This window comes from Cervus elaphus, chromosome 4 (assembly GCF_910594005.1).
Source record: "Cervus elaphus chromosome 4, mCerEla1.1, whole genome shotgun sequence".
NCBI lineage: Eukaryota > Metazoa > Chordata > Mammalia > Artiodactyla > Cervidae > Cervus > Cervus elaphus.
The window spans coordinates 26,905,402-26,925,290 of NC_057818.1; the positions used below are offsets into that span (position 1 = coordinate 26,905,402).

Here is a 19,889-nt window from a genome sequence, read left to right on the forward strand (position 1 = left end):
GCAGCTCGCATTGGTTCACTAGAGGCCGGGGCGACTCTTGAACGCTCCTTCCTCATGATTAGTCCAATTCAGGAAAAGAGGGCGGGCACTTAGGAGAGGGCGGCAGAAGCGCCTGCTTCTATTGGTCATACCCGAAGGGAGGTGGAGTGCTCGCGGCGGCTGATTGGTGCTGGGAGTGAGGAAGGAGGGGCTCTGAGCCGGAGGTTTTGTTGTGAGGGTCGGTTGTCAAGCAGCGGCCAATCAGGCCAGGGGATGGAGGCAAGTGGGGGTCGCGCCTGGAGCGGAGCCTCGGCCTCCCGAGCCGCAGCTGCAGGTGGAGTGGGCGAGGGGGCGAGGGGGCGAAGGGGCGACGCGGCGAGGGGAGGTTGAGCCTTGGGCTGGGCCGAGCCAGGCGGGGCCAGGCCGGGATGCTGCGACGGAGAAGGCTCTGGGCGGAGGGAGGCTGGAGCCAGTGCTGAGAGGAGTGGGAGGGTTAGGCAAGGCCGAGGGACCAGCCCCAGCTTCGGGAGGGGCGGGACCGGCGTGGAGGCCCTAGGGGAAAATCCTGGGAGGCCGGAAGGAGAGCCGGGGGTCTGCGGGAGGAGGGGGGATGAATGGGGACACTTGAAGCAGGAGAGTGAATGAATGGGAATACTGATAGCAGAGAGAAAAGGGGGGACTTAAGAGGGTCTGGCGAGGCAGGGGCCAAGTTAGGGAGCCCTGGAGACCGGATGTGCACACACAGGCGGCAGGGAGAAGGAGGAGAGAATGGAGAATTAGAGAGGCAGACCTGGGGAATCCAGGAGAAAGAGGCTTGGAGGAGCGGATAGAAGGCTCCATGAGGCCGCCTTTTAATGCTGAAGAGTCATACCGACTCATGCCCAGTCTGGAGGCCTAGTTCCCAGCACTGCCCTTGGTAATGGCAGGGACCTGGAGTAGTTCCCTTGATTCATACTGGACTCCCAGGGCCCACTTCAAGACTCTACCTAGAGAAAACTTCAGTCTCTATCTCTCGGGTGCCTCTCGTGGCCCCCTAAACTTAGTCTCTGACTCCGCCCCCTTCCCATACGTCAGACAAAACTGACTCTCTCAGATCTATCGGAACTGCGGACATGTGGTCTTTCTTCCCCGCCCCACTGCAGCTGCTGCATTTCAGCTGCATTTCAGGCAGCCAACCTCCTGGAACAGAACCTCCTCCCATCATCCTGGCCTCTGAGAGAAGCTTCTTTTTCTCTGTGCTTCAGCCACCCTGCCTGAGATACCCCCTCTCCAGATTCTCAAACCCAGCTTGCAGTGGAGCTCTTGTCTCTGGTGCCTTTGGTGGGTGTCTGTTTTTATCAAGTGACCTTGGTCATCGAGGGAGCTGCAGCTGCAGTTCTGTGAACCCAGGGACCCCCTGAACTCCCCCTGAGTGTTTGCTAACAAGCCTTCACCTCTGTTTGTATTCCAGCCCAGTGTTGAGCTGAGATGGCTCAAGCTTGACATTCCATCACCCAGGATCCCAAAAGGCACCCACGGGCTGCTGCTGTGGATGATTTAAAACCACCAGGTGGTCCGGAGACGAGGCATTCCCTCTGCCTGCATGTGTGGAAACTCCCTGCCAACTTGATTGGTGGATCTGGGGGGGATCCACCCCCACCCCACAAGGAAAGCACAGTATATTGTGGGTGGAGCTTCAGGTGCCAGCCAGCTGAAGGATGGCCACCCCTGTGGTCACCAAGACGGCCTGGAAGTTGCGTGAGTGGCTTGCTTTCTTACCCCATTTACCCCGGTAGCTGTTTGTTGGTGGGTGGCCTGGACCCTCAACTTTGTCTTCCACTCGTGGCACAAGGGGAGACTCCCAGGCTTTGGCATAAAATAGACCAACTTGCAAATCATGACTTTGGCACTGAGTGACATTGCCTAAGTGACTTAACCTCTCAGAGGTTTAGTTTCCTGTCTGTACGATGAGATAATCACACTTCCATGCTAGAACTGCTGTGAGATTCAAGTGAGAAAATGAACATAATGAAGCACTTAGCAGGATTTCCAGTTAGGCCAGCAGATGGGATGGTGCCCCTCAAAGTTGTCCTTGGTGTTTTCAGACATCTCACCAGTCAAGCTCCCTCATCAGATGAGAACATCTTGGGCCTGGGTCGGAGGTGAGAGGGTAGACAGGGGGCTGCTAATAGCCTCTGCAATGTATCTGAATCCAGGTACCACCCACCCTCACCATTACTGTAAACTGACACCTCTAAACTCTTTGATCTTAGGATGCTTTTATATTCTTAAAACTTACTGAGGATCCCAAAGAGTTTTTGTTTATGGAACTCATATCTACCCACATTTACCACTTCAGAAGTGAATATTGAGACATTTGAAAACATAACGCACAAACGTACTGATAGTGATGATGTCATCACATGTCATGTATCTTCTGGAAAATGCCACTATATTCTTGTGAGGAGATGAGAGTATAAAAGTCAAACTCCATCTTAGTATTATGATAAAAGTAGTTTTGTTCTCTTGGATCCCCTGAAAGGATCTTGAGGGTCCCAGGGTTCCCTGGATCATATTTTGAGACCTGTTGCTTTGCACCTGGTGCCTCTGTGGGCCATACTCCTCTAGTAATAACTGGCTGGCATAGATCTCGTGTGTCCAAACTGGTCATCCTTTGCTATGAGCTGTCCCTGGGCTGTTTTCAGAAGCAGGGCTGGGCTCCTCCACTTTTTACTGTGAGAACCTGAGCAAAACTCTCTGCTGGGTCTCAGTGTCCTCATTTGTAAATGAGAAGATTGGGCCATGTTCAAATTACTCCTCAGTTCCAGAGTTTAGGGAGAATCATGTTATGGGCTCCCAAGGAGGTGCACTTTGGACAGAATGGCTCTGTATTTATTGGGGTTATGTATATATACCTTCAACAGTTGGTTTTTGCTGAGAAACCAGGGAAGAACCAGGCACTGGGGAGACAGTGGAGGGCAAAATAGGCAAGGTCCTGGTAACAGTGGGGCTTAGAGTCTGGGGAGCACAGCATTTGGGAATCAGTTAATCACACCCACCTATCTCTCCTTCTCTGATTTCAAGCTGGAACGTGTGCTTTAAATCAGTTAACTACTTGATAGAGGGGGTGGGAGTAGAGGAGTGTGGTGGGCTGCCTAAACAGCATGTGCAAAGGCCCTGAGGCAGGAAACTTGGTGGGTTTCAAGGTCTCAGAGGAGGCCATGGGCTGCAGCATGCTGTGGGAAGAATGTGGTGCCACATAGGCTGATAAGGTCTTCTGGGACCTTACCCAGCCCTTCTGAGGCTTTGACTTTATCGGAAAGGCGAGGCCAAGCCATCAGAGCATTCAGGTGGGAGGCGACGTGATCAGGCACGTTGGGCATCTGCTGACAGTTTGATGTGCACAGCAGTTTCCATGGGTATAAATTGTCTAAAGAGCTCAAAGGCCAAATGACCTCTGGCTCCTTATGGTTCCAGAGTCTGAGGAGGATCAGAAAGTGCTTGTTGAAGCCCAGTTCTTTGCACCTTCTGTTGGCATGCAGGTGCTTAGTGCTTCTGACCAGAACACAGTGTCCCCCTAGCTCTGGCTGGGATGTGGGTTCCAGACTGTGCCCCCTGCGCTTGGGAAACCAGCATGAGCCTGGGCCCCACAGTAGAGCAGCAGCCATTGGCCTGGCCTGCTGTGAGGACTTCTATTTGTTTGCATTTAAATTTGGTACCCAGGCCTGGGCCACTGCAGGGTACCATCCTTCAGGCCAGACTGGGAGCTCTTAGGCTAGTGCCCTGTGCCGAGCCCTCCTCTGCCTGATGCCTGAAGTGTGCCTCCCCTCTCCACACCCCACCCGCTGGTCCCTCCAGGGGTTCCAGCCAATCCCCTGGTCAGGCTTCTTGCAGGGGAGTAGTGTGAGACCTTCTCGAAGGGCCCAATCTTCAAATTCTGCTTGCCCTAAAATCTGCAGTTCGTTGGGCTGGATGCCCTGTCCCCAGAGCCATCTGACCAGGCTGGAGCATGGAGACGAGAACCTTATCACTGTCACTCCCCACCGTCTCTCAGCACAGGGCCTCTCGCGGACACCCAGGAAACAGTCATACTATGTGTTAATGGCTGTCTCTGTAGGCAGCAGTCCTGAGATGCAGAGAAGGGTGGCAGTGGGCCCAGGAGACCCAGTGCGGTGGGGCCCAGCCCGAAATTTCCCTGGGAAGGCTGAGAGGCAGGGTGGGCAGCTAGGCCTCCTGGTGGGTCACGCGTGGAGGGCATCACATGTAGGGCATGTCTTCAGAGAACGGGAGGGGCCCCGGGCTGGGGGGTCGCAATGCTTGGAGGGGAAGACTGTTTGGCCTCCAGCTAAATTGGGCAGTCAGTCCGGCCCAACAGAAGCTCATGAACAGATAGCTCTCTGTGACCAGAGCCCCAGGGCACCCACGCATCTGTGCTACAGTGTCCAAGGGACAGAAGGCTGCTTGGCCGAGGTGTGGACCAGAGAGAAGCCCAGCTTCCTCGACTCCAGGGGCAGGGTCCCCCAGGCCCCGGCTCACGTTTGGGCCTGCCGGGGGCTCTCACCTGGCTGGGGCTGACACCGCCACCCCTTGAGGTGGGGTGTCGTCTGTGAGGTTGAGCCTGGGGCCTAGTCCCCCAGGCAGTTCTGACAGCCCCTGTGAGGCACGCCGCCTGGCCAGCATCCTTCCCCAGCCCAGCTTGCCAGCCTTCCTGCGGTCTGAGGCCGGCACCACGGAGACCGCCAGGCAGGGTGGAGGCTGGAGGCTGGAGCAGGCACCCAGGTCGGGCCTCTGCAGAGCAGCTGCACCGCCCTCTCCCTCAGCATGGCCCAGGCCAGCCTCCCAGCTGCCTCAGCACATCAGCATGTTTCCCTTGTCTGTGTGGGGACGCTGTTTCTTTCCTCCCCCTTCTCAGGAGAAACTACTCAGGCCCTGGCTCGGAGACCTGGGCTGCCTCTTGCTTCCTTGCCTGTTCCTTCTCTGGCGATGCCCTCTGAGACTTAGTGTCTGCTGCAACCCTGCCTCCCCCCCAAGTCCAGGCCATGGGCCCTCGGGGCCACCCACAGTGACCTTACCTCCTTCTCTGTCCATTCGGCTCTCACACCCAACCCCTCAGTTCAACTGCCTCCTGCTCCCTCCTCACGCAGCCCACCTCCTGGATTTCTCCTGGGCCGCAGTGCCCACTCTCCATGATGTCTGATCTGTAGCCTGCCTGGCAGCCATGAGTATTCAGCCCCTCACAGAAGTTCACAGGAATGTCCTCAGTGAATCCTCAGCAGTCCAGTGAGCCACACACTATTATTATCCCCATTTACCTGAGGAGGGCAGCACTCAGAGAGGGTGAGCAACTTGTCCAAGGCCACACAGCCTGCAATAGCAGAGCTCAGACCAGAGCCCAGTCTATGATGCTGAAGCCCTGGCTGAGCTCACCTGGGGACAGCTTGTCTGCCGTTGACCTGTATGGTTCTGAAAGTGGGTTTCCCCAAGCAGGAACACCAAAGGGCAGTTGCGAGGCCTTTAGGTGGTACATAGGTCAATATTTTTTATTTTAATCATTGTTTTCATTTTTCTTTTTGTATCATAGAAAAAATGTAGTGAACATATCAAGCTTGTAATTTTCATGTGTGTTATTGCTTAAATGACAAAGCTAAATAAAAATAGCAAGTCAGTTTTTAAAACTGATCATAGTAACTTAATAATAGTACCCGTTGATATGCAGAAAAAGGAAAAAAAAATCATGAGGCTTAAGGGTAGGATGAGAGTGACTGAAGTTGAGAAATTGTTGTTTCTGTCTCAGGCCCAAGCCCTGCACTGTCTCACTTGCTCATGGGGTGTTTCTGGGCACCAAAGGGAGCCGCAGGGAGCAGGGCCCTCCCTCCAGGCTTCCAGTGCCAGGGATGGGGGCCGAGCAGGATAAGGCCCAGCCTGCCTCCACGTGGCCTGTCAGGCCCCTGACTGTCTTCTCCCTCTGCTCTTCCCTGTATAGAGGAGATCGTGGCCCACGCCAGCAATGTGTCCTCGCTGGTGCTGGGCAAAGCCTCGGGCCGGCTGCTGGCCACGGGCGGGGATGACTGCCGCGTCAACCTGTGGTCCATCAACAAGCCCAACTGCATCATGGTGAGGTTCGGCCGGTGGGCAGGGTGGGGCAGATGGGCAGGCCAGGGATGGGTGCTGGGAGTGGGCAGCTTTGCAGAAACCCAGCACATCAGTGCTCCCCTCCAGCTGTCTGCTCAGGGAAGTCCAGAACGACCCAGATGGCTGGGACAGCAGCCAGTCCTCAGGAATGGGGAGCGGGGGCGGTCACCTGGTCGTGGGAAGGAATTCTGGGGAGCCTGTATGAAAAGGCTAAAATAAGCCTACAGGCCCGAATCTGAGCCTCCCTTCCCCATTGGCCTATACACTTGCCTGTTAGTTACATGCAGGGTTATTTTGATTCATTGCCCACCTCATTCCACAAAAGGGATTTGAATGCCCCTGGTTGGAGCTAGTTAGAGGACTGGTTCTTTAATAGTGTTAATGAACTCGACTCTGCTTGGCTTGGGAGCCAATACACCAGAGGCAAGTGTTGGTTGAAAGGAAAGGTTGCTTTATTCAGGAAGCTGGCAGCTGGTGGGGAGGTGGTCTTGTGTCCAATGGCCAGTTCCCCACTATTGATCAGAGGGCAAGAACTTTTAAAGGGGAGTTTCAGAGGTGTGTAGCTGATGCGAGGGAGCCACGTGCAGAGCAGCACAGCCAGCTCTGACGTCACCAGAAGTCGGCTGTGCGGTGGTCCACCCAGCAGCGTCTTCAGCCCCACGGTCTGTTTGTTCCCGTTTCTTTGAGGCCAGTTCTCAGAACTGTGGCATCTTATGTCATGGTGACAGTGTGGTCGTCACGTAGTCAGTCAGCTTCTTCCATCTGGTGGGAGTTTTGATATCTACAAGATAGCTTGACAAGATAGGGTTCAGGTCAGGATCCAGAGCCCTTGAGAAGGAACCAAAGCTCCTTGACTTTGTTTAATGACTAAACTCTTATTATTTGGTCTCGTTTGGCTGCTTTCCTTTGCTTCTTCTGCATTTTCCTTACTTCTCTGATTGAATTTGTTCTTTGACAAAAGTTTTTCTCCAGATAAAAGACAGGCAAAGGACATGGAGGTGGGTGGTGTCTCTCCTAGGAGGTCCCTGTAGGGTTCTGCTCCAGTTTGTTAGCACTGTCCCCCTGGTTACACAGCTGTATTCAATGCCAAAAACCGTTTTCCAAAACGAAATCACACAGGAGGGGAAAAAAATACAGAAATGAGTTCTGTGCAGTTTGATTACCCAAGGACCATTACACCTGGTACTTTGGTCTGTGTGCTACTAGGGGCTGATACAGACACATGTGCGTGCATGTGTGTGCAGACTTGTGCCTATGTGTACACATGTAAACATGCCCACGTGTACACGCACAGAAATATATAACAATATGTTTCCAGTACACTGTCTTACTCTTCTGTAGCCTGGTTTTTTTTAAATATAGCAACGTTGAGAGTGTTTTCCTGTGTCAGCAAATACCCTTTTACAACACGAGTTTTAATAGCTTCATGGTATCCCATTGTAGGGTTGAACCTGGCTCCCAGTGTGGAAGTCACAGCCGGGTTTTTGGCTCAGCCTAGCCACAGTGGGGCACATCCTCATCTCCCTAAATCTTCAGACAGATCTGCAATCATAAGATTGAATCTGTGGGTGTGTACTTCTTATAAAGCTTTCAAAACATATTGCCAAACTGCTCTCCAGAAGTCAATTTACATTCTCATCGGTGGCACTGAAGCTTGCCCTCTCCTCCTCCAATCTTGCCACACACGGCAGTGTTCTTTTGACTCTTGACCGAGTAAAGATAAAAAGGAGTGAGGTTTATCAGTAGAAACGTGATCAACTCAGTGTTCTTGTGAGATCCAAAGGGCAGCTGAGATCTGACCCAAACCGCAGCCAAGGGTAAGGTCAGAACTGAGATCGGGTTAAGAAGAGAATTGAAATTGTTTTGCATCACTTTGTTTTGGGGGTTCAGGTGTGTTTCCCGCTCCCTGAAATGCCAGAGTAACACACCCCAACTGAAAAAGAATCAACAGAGGCTGGTCTGAATTGGGGAGAGTGTCTGTGTTTCCAGCAGAATCACTCCCGGGTCCTCTGGTGGGGGTCAGCCCCTGGGGACCTGGGGGCTCCAGAGGCCACTGACAGGTCAGACCTCAGTTCTGCCGTGGTTTCCCCTCTGGAGGGCTGGGCCAGGCAGAGTAGAGATGGGCTTGGGACTGAAGGGTCAGCCGCCCCCCGGAGGGCCGCTCCTGCAGGTGACGTTCCTGTCGGGAGCACAGCGGGTGATGGAGTGTGGCTGGGGTCTGGCCCACTTTCAGCCCTGGGAGCCGAGAGGCCTGGGGGGCCACAGGATCCCTGCTTGATGAGCTTCCTGGGGATCCAGGATTGGGGGCAGCATCTGGGGGTCTGTTGACACAGCGCACCAAAGCTGCTACCTTCTCTCCTCAGAGCCTGACGGGTCACACGTCCCCCGTGGAGAGCGTCCGTCTCAACACCCCCGAGGAGCTCATCGTGGCCGGCTCCCAGTCGGGCTCCATCCGCGTCTGGGACCTGGAAGCTGCCAAAAGTAGGTGCCCACGCCTGCCTCCCCCCACGCGTGCCTGCAGTTGTGCTTGTCCCCAGCTTTCCCGTCCAGCCACTTTCTCCAGGAAGCCTGTCCTGACTAGGTTGGGTGCTTCTCTCCTGGTTCACTGACCCGACAGTGTATTTTAGGTTCCAGGGTTGCTTTGGGAGGTCATCCCAGATCCCTCTCATGGGACCTGCTTCTCTCCTCCCCTGCCTCCCCCCGCCCCCCTGCAGGCTTGTAGGACCTTCTCCCCAGTGTCCTCAGGTTTCACAGTGAAGGGCGTTGGTGTGCACATTCTCATCCTTGTACTGGGTCCTCGCTGGGGTCTTGGTCTGGAGCCTCATGCCCTCAGTTCTGAGCCAAATAGGGAGTCCCACTTTCCCTAGAATGGGGGCTGCCTCTCAGCCTCACCGGCTGTTGCCACATCGGAATGTGGGCACAGTCTTGCCAGCTCTACAGATTTTTTAAGAGAAGCTGGGAATCTGGGCATTTATGTGGAATCCACCCATTTCTAAAGGTTGACAGCTAACTCAACATACTTTTCAGAACACTGTGCAGGCTGACACTCAGAGGTCTAAGTAAAACCTGTTTGCTCACTGCTTTTTGCCAGCCTCCAGTCTGGACCTTGCAGCATGCCAGGTGGGAGGCCATCTGCTCCCTGAAGGATGGGAGAGGAAGGGGTGGCATGGGTTTTTGCCAAGTCTGCCTCTCCCCAAAATGATGCCCTCTTTGCCTGGCTGAGACTTAAAGGTCATTCTGGCCTCTCCTCTGGTGCCTGCAGGATGCTCTGCTGCAGGATGGAGGCCATTGGCCACACATGCCCAGTGGCCATGCATGCCCAGTGGCCAGGTTCATCCTGCTTTCGTATAGGTGGTCCTCGAGTTAGGACCTCACTTGAGCCTCTTGGGTGATGCTTGCCCACCCAGTGGCAGACTGTTTCAGAAAGACAGAGCCCCAGGACCTCTTAGATAATAAAACAGGGGCTGCGAGCTTAGCATCTCAGCACGCAGTCCCACTGCCCGGCCACACATAGGACCCACAAGGCGGGGGCGTCGCTGGATAAGGGGCCAGGGAGGAGCATGCCCAGGCTGGCTGGGCTCCAGCCAAGAAAGCAAAAAGCCTCAGGCAGCAGGCGGTTCACCTCTGGGAAGCCTCTGCCTAGACCCAGATCCCAGTGGAGGGTACCAGCCATTTGCCATTCATGGAGGAGCAAGACATAAAGAGAAGCCAAAAGTTGTGATTTCGCAGCCATGATTTTCATGCACAAGGGAATGTGAGGAATTTCTTGAGGTAGGCAAAGAATGGAAACTAAAGACGTCTGGAATTCCTGAGCCCTGGGCTCCCGGGCTGGCTGTTCTACAAGCTACTTGTGACACATCCCAGACCCCACTCCCAGAGAAACTGACTCAGGAGAGTGATGGGCCCAGGATCTGGCTGTCATAAGCTTCTAGCTGGTTCTGATGCAAATCCAGGTTGGCACTGTCTCCTTTTTTGACAGATGGGCAAACAGACCCAAGGAGGTCCCTGAACTTGCTAAAGACTCCGTGGCTGGGGTGTCTGACCTCGAATCCCGATGTCAGGACTCCCATCCCAGTGCTGTCTGCCCTGACATTTGGCAGGGGTGGGTGGGTTTCAGTGACAAAAGAGAAACTCGCCCTCAGCATTCTCGGCAGGAAGACCTAAGACCTCAGGCCTACCTCCATCCCCACCCACCACAGCGTGGGTGGAAATGATACAGAGGCAAACTGGCACCTCACGTGCAAAAAGGGGTTGTTAAAGGGTTGCCTGACTGTGGCTTCACTTGCCCATCACTAGAAGGTCCAGCTGCTCGGCTGGAGGGTTTGGAAGTTCCCATGTGGGGTAGACAGGCCCTGGACACCCCTCCTCTCTGCAGATCCTGGATCCCGCAACCAAGTAGGGCATCAGGAGGCCCCAAGAGCCCTCCCAGGACAGAACAGCAAGGGCAGAAATCACACCAGAAGAATGTGGTCCTGCCTGCTTTCCATGGAGAGCCAGAGGGCGAGGGCGGGTCAGCCCGGGATCCCACAGGAAGGCAGTCTGGGCTTCACAAAGCCGGCCTACGCAGGGGTGGGACCTGCCGCATCCTCTGGGGTGGGGCAGGATTTTGGAATCCTGGCTCTGGGATGCAAAGCAGGTGGGCTGGCAGGGGCGGCATGGACTGGAGCATGTGCAAGAGGAGTGTGCACCCTCCAGGGCCTGGACTGGGCTGCATGTGCCCGAAACCCCCTTGGCCAGAAAGGCAGTGTTGAGCCCCCGATGGCATGTGACAGCTACAGTGTGGGGAGGACAGCTGCTCAGATCTTAGTGTCTTCGAATTTTGTCCTTAAAGCATTATGTGTGGAGTCTGCTTGAACACCTGCTCCACTGGAGAGCTCACTACCTCACAAGGCAGCCTGTTTCACCTTGGCTCAAACCTGAGGATCCCTGGACTGCCACACTTCTTTGTCCAGCACCCTTGGCATGATCAGTTTCATTCAAACAGCAGAATTATAAATCTTCTAAAAAGTGAGGCATAGGGGCCAGAGAGAAGAGGCAAATTTGAGTGGTACCAGAGAATACTCTGATATAGAAACGCAAGCCTCCCTCATCCACCACCCATTGACATCCTGCTCAAATACCACCTCCTCCAAAAAGCCCCCCTGGATTTCTCTTTTCAACCTAGCAGCTTCTCCCCCACCTTGGACCACTCCTGCGTCCCTCTCCTCGCGCTGTCTCGGGTGTGATGGGATGCCTGGCAGGTCATAAGCTCCATGTCCATAGGATGTAAACCAAATGCAGCAGCTGCTCGACTCTGCTGACTCCAGGGCTTCACTATTGTGAGAACACGTTGGCACAAGCCCAGTGGCACAAGCCACATGGCGCTTGCGGGGAGTTTTCTGGGGGCCCATGTAATGGCAGAAATGGCTGGCATCTCTCGGAAGGAAAGTAAGAAAAGTTAGTTGTTAGAGTGGTAGGACTCTGGTTGACTTTCCTCCTCACCTTGAACGTCTGTGTTACTGTTGTGTTTTTCTGCGCCGTCAGTACAAAAGCACACACAGAAACGAACACTGAAGCCCTTTCTCTGCTCACCGTCCTGTTCACCTCTCACACCACTGTCTGCTCTCTCCCCTGTTAGTCCTTCGCACACTTATGGGACACAAAGCCAACATCTGCAGCCTGGATTTCCACCCATATGGCGAGTTTGTAGCCTCGGGTTCCCAGGACACAAACATCAAGGTGAGACACCACTCAGCACCCTGGCTCTCCCGGGACTGGGCCGGCAATGGAACCAGGATGGTGAGTCCCACCCCCGCCCAGGCAGGGAGATGTGGGAGCACTGGCCAGACATTTGTACTCGGAATACCCAGCTTTACTGAGCAGTTTCCAGACCCCTGTCATTTTGGGGTATAATGACCTGGAGGTGCTCAGAGCCCCTCTCTGCTCATGGCCATCTACTGCCCTCTGACCCAAGCTCCAGGACTGAGCTTGGCTAGGCCTCCCCAGCACAGCCCACCTTGGTTGTGACCTGTCCTGACCCCGGCCCCTCTCTGCTCCCCCCTTCACAGCTCTGGGACATCAGGAGGAAAGGCTGTGTCTTCCGATACAGGGTAAGCGAGGCCCCTCTGTCCATCATTCCACAAGCACCTTGAGGGCATGGAGCCTGGGGTGGTGCCCAGACCCTGGGAGGGGCTGGAGGAGCTGCTCATCCAGCCTGGGTGAGAACGTGAGAAACAAAAAGTCCAGATGAGAAACGTGCATCTGGAGCAGAGCAGGGGTGCAGTGGGTGGTCTGCACCAGCTTTCCATGCTCCCCACAGAACCATCTTCACCAAACTGTGCTCCACAGTTTGTAGCCTGGTAACAGGCGTTATTAAGTGAAGGGGGTTCCTGTTCATATGAGTTTGGAAGCACTGAGTTTAATAATTATTTTTCGAAGTCGTTAGACCCTTTGACATAAGAGGAGGCATTTAACTCTCCAAAAAGAGGCGCAGGACGCATTGCCCCTCAACCTGTAAGACCATGAGGTCTTGATCTGGAGTGTCCTGCAGGACTGGGGGTCCCTGACCACCCATGGGGAGGCGTTCCTCTGTGGCATCCCCCGCAGCTGGCGGTCTGTCACCTCTCTGCCGGCTCCCAGGAAGCACTGCTTGTGGAGGGCAGGGAGGAGTAGGGGCTGGGGAGGGGAGCCCGCAGGGTCCGGCCCCTCCAGTGCGCATGCCCTGTCTTGTCCTCAGGGGCATAGCCAGGCCGTGCGGTGTCTCCGGTTCAGCCCTGACGGGAAGTGGTTGGCATCGGCCGCAGATGACCACACGGTGAAGGTAGCTCCCGGCCAGGCATGGGCCCAGGGCTGGGGACTGGGGTCTGCCAATCACACCCAGGTTGGGTCCTTATCTCCCTCCCCATCGGGCTCGCCCACCCCAAGACTGTCCAGAGTGGGAGGCGGTTTGTGGATAAAGAGCACGGACTGGATGAGAGGGTCATCTGGAGGCTGAGGGCCAGGCTGGTCCTGACCTCCAGCCCACCCTGCCCCAGCTCTGGGATCTGACTGCTGGCAAGATGATGTCCGAGTTCCCTGGCCACACGGGGCCTGTCAACGTGGTGGAGTTCCACCCCAATGAGTACCTCCTGGCTTCCGGCAGTTCTGACAGGTGAGGAGGAGGAACAGGGCTCGTGACCTGTGACTGCCACACCTCTGTGCTCTGGTTGTGTATCTGCCCCCGTCTGCCTCTCAGTCCCGGGGTGTCACATCCTATCTGGACTGAACTGACTGCCAGCCAAGCCAGCCTGGGACCCAGGTCACATCTCTCTCCTGACTCCAGTTCCCCGACCCCAGTGTCCTGGGCCTTCCTGGTCTGGATCCAAGGCCAGTGTCCACCTCCCACGTGCTCAAGAGTAGCCCTGACCTGGGGGTGGGTGGGCAAGTGTCTGCAGAAAAGCGGGTCTTCCCAGCCACTGGCCTGCATAGAAACCAGCATGGGGCCTGACTTTCTCTGCAGGACCATCCGTTTCTGGGATCTGGAGAAATTCCAGGTGGTGAGCTGTATCGAAGGGGAGCCTGGGCCTGTCAGGTAGGCGTGCTGCCGGGCGGTGGGTGGGGCCTCCTCCGGGCCTCCTCCGGGTCTCCTCCACTTCCGCTCTGGTCCTGGGCTCCCCGCAGCCTCTCCGGAGGCTTCTGACCCACGGCCTCCTCTCACCTGGCCCAGGAGCATCCTCTTCAACCCCGATGGCTGCTGCCTGTACAGTGGCTGCCAGGACTCGCTGCGTGTCTACGGCTGGGAGCCAGAGCGCTGTTTTGATGTGGTCCTCGTCCACTGGGGCAAGGTGGCTGACCTGGCCATCTGCAACGACCAGCTGGTGAGAGAGCCACCGCCCACCTTGCACCTTTGCGCCAGGCCGCCGGCCTCCTCCCCCGCAGGCCCCCAACTCCCTCCTGGCCCTGTGGGGACCCTACCCTCAGGGCCCCACGAAGGGTCCCGCCCCAGCTCCTCCATTTCCTGCAGATAGGCGTGGCCTTCTCTCAGAGCAACGTCTCCTCTTACGTGGTGGACCTGACGCGGGTCACCAGGACAGGCACGGTGGCCCGGGACCCGGTGCAGGACAGCCGGCCTCCGGCGCAGCAGTCGTCCCACCCCAGCGCCCCGCTTCGCCGCATCTACGAGCGGCCCAGCACCGCCTGCAGCAAGCCTCAGAGGTGGGGTGCTCGGGGCCTCAGAGGGCGCTGGGGGGTGCAGGAGGTGGGCCCCCCCGGCCTCACCACCCGTCCCCCGCCTCCCTTTGCTCGGCCGGCCCCCCAGGGTGAAGCAGAACTCGGAGAGCGAGCGCCGCAGCCCCAGCAGCGAGGACGACCGGGACGAGCGGGAGTCTCGGGCCGAGATCCAGAATGCGGAGGACTACAATGAGATCTTCCAGCCCAAGAACAGCATCAGTGAGGCCCTCCCCTCCCCTCCCTTCCCATCCCTGCCTAGCCCCACCATCCCACTCTGGGACGCAAAGGCAGATGGTCCTTTCCAGGATGGTGTCCATGTTGCTGCGCCCCCTTAGCCTAATTCCTCACCCACATCTGGGCCCGGCTCTGTCCCCAGGTCCTCTAGGCCCCGGCAGAAACCCAGCAGCCCCTCAGTGCTTGGCCTGCCAGGGGCCAGGGCATGAGGAGTGGCAAGCCTGAGGGTTCAGGCCCTAGGAACAGATCACGGTCTACAACAGTATGTGCACCCTGGAACCACTGACCCATCTCCTGCATCCTGTGGGGCCCTGGGGTCCCGGCCGACTGGGCCCTGAGGGCTCTGACAGCAGCCCTGGGCTGGCCCATGTGAGTCCCCAGCCCCCTTCACCTCTGCAGGTCGGACGCCACCCCGAAGAAGTGAACCCTTCCCTGCACCCCCAGAAGATGGTGAGTCAGGGGGCAGAGCCTGGCCTCCCAGGCTCCCCAGTCTTCCTCTTCTAGGCTACCCCCCCACAGGACAGTTCCCAGCCTCTCTCTCCCTGGGTCTTTTCCCACCATTCACCCAAAAAGCACCTACTGTGTGCCAGGCGTGGGACTCGGCCCTGCTAACTTAGCATGAAAAAGCAGGCAGGTGCCCACACCCAGTGAGGAAGGCGGTTGGTAGGCAGCCACGTGGGAGGAGGAGCCCGGGGTGGTAAGAGGCACTGGGGCCTGTGTACAGGGGGGCTGTGAGGCTCTGCAGAGGTGGTGCATTAGACAGGCCTGGGGGCCAGGTGAGGATACGGGGAGGGAATAGCCTCAGGTGAGAGGAGGCTGAAAGGAGGGCAGGGGTTTGGGGGGCCAGGTCCCCAGGCCCTGGGGGTTGGGTGTTGCTGCTGGAGGATTTTTGCTGCTGGTTTTTGCTGTTTGATTTTGCTGCTGGGGAATTTAAGAAGGGAGAAAAATCTGATCTGCTTTATGACTGGAGAAGGTGGGATGGGGCACCCTCATCTTCCAGCCCAGCCTCCGCCTCCCCACCCCTCCCCACCACCAGCTTTCTCCTCAAGGGGCCATCTTCCTGTGCCCCTAACGCTGGGTTCCTGAAGCACCTCTCTCTCCTACACTCCTATTCACCATCCACTCAGCACCAACCCCCCCTGAAAAACACACTCCATTCCTAGTGAGGTGTTGAGGCCACCACTCCCTGGGTCCCATCCACATGTGGTGTTCGGTTCCTGCTTTCTGCCAGACCTGTGGTTGAGTAGGTGGAAAGGGAGGGGACAGGCCCCACCCCCTCCGCCAGGCCTCCCCTGTAAGAGGCGAGGCGCCACCCAGAGTCCCAGCCCGAGCCCTGCCTTCCCGCCTGTCCCATCTCCCGACCTGACCTGACCCAGGGATCTTTCCCTTCTATCTCCAGACATGGCCACAGCCAAGGAGGCAGCAAAGCCCAGCCCAGCCACAGACGCACAGTTCTCGGTGCCAAACGTATGTCCAGGTGGAGCAGGCACGGTAGGAGGCTTGGAGAGGGCTTGGTGTCCTGAATCAGGGCTGGGGTGACCCTTGCCGGAGAGAAGGGCAGAGCGGGAAGCCTTGGGCTGGCTGCCTGCTAACTCCAGACCCTTCCAGCTTGAGGTCCTGTCCCGGCCCCCGGTCATCACTTCCACCCCCGCACCCAAGGCCGAGCCTGCCATCTTTCCTGCCACCCGCAATGAGCCCATCGGACTGAAGGCCTCCAACTTCCTGCCCGTGAGTGGGGGGCCCAGGCTGAGAGCGGGTGGAGGCCCATGGGGCGAGGGCAGAACTTGGCTGCCAGCATCCGGGCACCCGTCCCACGCAGGCCGTGAAGATCCCCCAGCAGGCAGAGCTGGTCGACGAGGATGCCATGTCGCAGATCCGCAAAGGCCATGACACCATGTGCGTCGTGCTCACCAGCCGCCACAAGAACCTGGACACTGTGCGGGGCGTGTGGACCACAGGCGATATCAAGGCAAGTGCCACCTCTGCCTGGGTTTAGAGCTGAGCTGAGAATAGAGCTTCCTGGGGTGGGGTTGAAGGGGTGGTAGGCGGCTCCAATCACCACACCTTGCAGTTTTATGTACACCCCCCAGTAAAGCCCGCATCACAGACCCAGGCAGGGCCACTGTGTCCCCGGTCCCCACTGACGGGTGCTCTGTTTGCACAGACGTCGGTGGACTCGGCCGTGGCCATCAATGACCTGTCTGTGGTCGTAGACCTCCTTAACATTGTCAACCAGAAGGCGTGAGTGGCCGTGACAGGGGATGGGAGGTGGCGGGGGGCGTGGGCAGGGCCAGGTGCTGAGGGCACGTATCCCTGGCCCTCTCCCCAGCTCCCTGTGGAAACTGGATCTGTGCACCACGGTTCTGCCGCAGATCGAGAAGCTTCTGCAGAGCAAGTATGAGAGGTACTCATGGGGAAGCCACACCTGCCTCACAGCGGGGCGGGGTGGGGGTGGACCACGGGAAAGACCCCCAGGGCTGGTGCACTTGTGAGGTGGCTGTACCACACTGCTGTCCGCTCCGAATCTGGAAGGCCATAGTGACCACAAGTCCATGCTGCCTCTGGCCCCGTCTCTGCCCCGCTTTGTCTCCATGAGCCGTGCGCTCTGTTTAGTGATTCTCTCCATCCCTCTGCCCTTGCAGCTATGTCCAGACAGGCTGCACCTCCCTGAAGCTGATCCTGCAGCGGTTTCTGCCCCTCATCACAGACATCCTGGCGGCCCCGCCCTCAGTGGGTGTGGACATCAGCCGGGAGGAGAGGTGAGGAACCCGGGCTGTGTGGGGGGGGTGTGGTGTGTTTGTCTGTGTTTGTATGTGCCTGTGTGTGTGTGTGCGTGCCATGTCAGGCAAGAGCACACAGGCCTGCTTGTTGATGGCCCTGGTGAAACAGCCAATAGAGGTGGTCACTGTGCCTGGGACAGTGGCACAGGGCACGAGGTGGAGTTACTAGAACCTGGGTTCCTCCATGGCCTGGCTCTGGCCTGGGCCCTGCTCTTTGGGTCTCAGCCTTTCCCTGGGAGGAGGGCCGGTGTGGTTAGTATAGGAAAGGCCCTGCGCTTGGGCGGGGGTCATGGGACCGTGCCGGCTGGCCACCTCCAGCGCTGACCCTCTGCCCACAGGCTGCACAAGTGCCGGCTCTGCTACAAGCAGCTCAAGAGCATCAGCAGCCTCGTCAAGAGCAAGTCAGGCTTGAGCGGCCGCCACGGCAGTGCCTTCCGAGAGCTGCACCTGCTCATGGCCAGCTTGGACTGAGGAACCCAGAGAGTGGGGGCACCTTCAGGCCTGGCCTTGGCCCCCACTCCTGTTCCCTGTGCACCCACCAGCCCATGAGCCTCTGCCCGGCCCCCACTGCTGCCCTGGGGCCATCCTGGAGGCGGCAGCGCTGGCCCACTGGCCACTCCTCAGCCCTGAACTCTGACAACTTCTCTGCAGCAACAGCTACCCAGCTTTGCCCAACTCCTGCTTCCTGGGGCAGTGAACTGAACCCTGGGGCTGCTGCTGTAATTTATAAGGTGAATTTTATTAAATTTGTAACTATTCCTTGCTTTTCTTGCTGGGAGGTGCATCCTCTGGCGGCCACAAGGCTCTCCTGGGTCCCTGATGGCCTCTTCAGAGAGGAGACCACTTCTCCAAGACCCAGAGGTGGTGCTTCACGCTGGGTGGCCAGCAGGGGGCAGCAGAGTGATGGGCCGGCCGGAAGGGGTAAGTTCAGACTTATTCTGGGGGAAGGCGGGCCCAGCAACTCCGCCTTTCATGGCTAAAAGAAACAGGTGAGGGGTGGGCTCAGGCTCTCCAGCCCAGCCCCTCTGTCTCAGCCACACTCCCACCTGTCCAGTGGATGCCTCTGAGGCCAGTTGGCGGCTGTACCCTGCAGGGGGCTGGGACCCCAGCCTTGCAGTGGGGCCACTTACTGCAGTGGCTGATCCAGAGCTCACCCCCCTCCCCCCACCCCCGGAGGCCTCCAGGGATGGGATCGGAAAGGCAGCTACCCCATTCTCTGAACAGCTGCTCCTCCCTACAGGCTGGCTGGCCAGAACAGCTCCCCTGACCCAGAGGTCACCCTGCTTCTCCTCCTGAGGCAGCTTCAGCCCATTTGGTGGGAGGACTCCACAGAGCCCTGCACACATTTCCCCAAGGCTGAGACCAGGTGCAGGCCAGCACCACTTCCATGGTGGGGAGCCTAGTGGGCATGGCACCCATGGTTGGGGCGCTTTGGGCAGAGGGAGGAGGGGGGTGGCACTCACCTATGGCCATTCACGTAAGGGGGCGAGGCCAGGGCAGGGCAGGAGTGGAGTAGGGACCACTGTGCCTAGGTTTTTGGCAAGGCTTTGGAGAGCTTGAGTTTCCCATTTATTAGGTGAAGGTGCCAGTACTTGCATGGGTCAGTCATGGTAAGGATGAGGGTAGGAGGTCACTTGATCCTGACTTAGTGGGTGACAAGCCAGCACTGGGGAACCACCCACAACATGCCAACACCCTGCTCCCTGCGTCTGATCAGGGGCTCACAAGACCAACTCTTCCAGACAGTGCTTGTGTAAAAAGGTTATTTTAATAAGTAAAAATGGCTAAGCTTCCAAAAGTTCTTAAATAGGATTTCAGAGGGAGGAAAATTTCAAGAGGCTAGTGAGCAGGGAGACAGCCTGGTGCCAGGCAGAAGAGGGGAGCAGCAAGATCCCCACTCACTGGCCTCCTGCCGGCCATAAATAAAGCCCGACCCGCGGCAGGAGCAGGCCTCCTGTGTACACCTAGGAACACTATATACACGCCTGGCGAGATGCTCTACTCCCAGAGAAGAGCAGGACAGGGCTGCCCACCAACCACCCAGCTCCCACAGTTCCTGTGCCTTCTGCAGGGGCCCTGCGGGCTGGGGAGGGTTGGGCCAGCCCGGGCGAGGGCCCACCCTCCCACACAACACACTTGCCCTCCCCACAAGGGCCCACACTGATGGCCTGGGCCCGCCCTTCCAGCCTGTGCCACTTGCACCCAGAGCCACAGCCAAGAGACAGGGTTTCCTTCTGAACATGTTTCTCATCTCAGGGGAGATGGGGTCAAAGAGGCGCCTCCACTCTGGCCTCTGCTTCACGGGCTCCAGACGCTGCAGCGGGGGCAGGCCAGCCGTGCGTGGAGACCCAGTCGCTGGTCCCTGGTCCGGCAGGGTGGGCATGTCCATCACACGGGCAACGGCCTGGACTTCCCTATGGGAGGGGGTAGGTTTTGTCAGCACCAGGACAGTCAGCCTCTGTCCCAGAGCAGGAGGCACCCGGGCAGAAGCACACAGATAGCAGGCAGCGAGCCCCAGACCCAGCCAACTTCCCGGCACAGCCCTGCAACCCGAGGCGGCCAGGCAGGCGGGTGGGCGGGCAGCCCTGGGCTGCTGGC

The 19,889-nt window shown here is 57.6% G+C and overlaps 2 protein-coding genes across 13 annotated transcripts in view; one reads left to right on the top strand and one right to left on the bottom strand.

The window, feature by feature from the left end:
* The first annotated feature begins 166 nt into the window (after positions 1 to 166).
* KATNB1 (katanin regulatory subunit B1) lies at positions 167 to 18,049 on the top strand. 2 transcript variants are annotated; one of them, XM_043898601.1, is made up of 20 exons: positions 167 to 313; positions 1,430 to 1,716; positions 5,942 to 6,072; positions 8,454 to 8,571; positions 11,708 to 11,808; positions 12,138 to 12,179; positions 12,806 to 12,889; positions 13,104 to 13,219; positions 13,568 to 13,639; positions 13,775 to 13,925; positions 14,072 to 14,262; positions 14,366 to 14,496; positions 14,911 to 14,961; positions 15,911 to 16,002; positions 16,120 to 16,239; positions 16,331 to 16,480; positions 16,676 to 16,752; positions 16,841 to 16,915; positions 17,154 to 17,270; positions 17,630 to 18,049. In XM_043898601.1, exons 2-20 carry the CDS (start codon positions 1,677 to 1,679, stop codon positions 17,760 to 17,762), a joined length of 1,992 nt encoding a protein of 663 aa, XP_043754536.1. In that variant the 5' UTR covers positions 167 to 313; positions 1,430 to 1,676; the 3' UTR covers positions 17,763 to 18,049. The 2 variants fall into 2 exon arrangements, with proteins under 2 accessions (XP_043754536.1, XP_043754537.1); XM_043898602.1 differs by lacking the exon at positions 167 to 313 and adding an exon at positions 614 to 1,299.
* A 991-nt stretch (positions 18,050 to 19,040) lies between these two features.
* KIFC3 (kinesin family member C3) overlaps positions 19,041 to 19,889 on the bottom strand; it is a 35,158-nt gene continuing 34,309 nt past the window's right edge. For all 11 annotated transcript variants that reach the window (XM_043898589.1, XM_043898596.1, XM_043898594.1 and 8 more), the window contains one exon: positions 19,041 to 19,705. In XM_043898589.1, the coding sequence (XP_043754524.1) occupies positions 19,680 to 19,705 (26 nt within the window). In that variant the 3' untranslated portion in view covers positions 19,041 to 19,679. The remainder of the gene's footprint in view (positions 19,706 to 19,889) is intronic.

Bases quoted from the DNA above. Each gene is read 5' to 3' on its own strand.
- KATNB1 (XM_043898601.1), top strand. From the start codon at position 1,677: ATGGCCACCCCTGTGGTCACCAAGACGGCCTGGAAGTTGC. The intron at 16,003-16,119 runs GTAGGAGGCTTG...AGACCCTTCCAG, and splicing joins GTCCAGGTGGAGCAGGCACG to CTTGAGGTCCTGTCCCGGCC. The intron at 17,271-17,629 runs GTGAGGAACCCG...CTCTGCCCACAG, and splicing joins GACATCAGCCGGGAGGAGAG to GCTGCACAAGTGCCGGCTCT.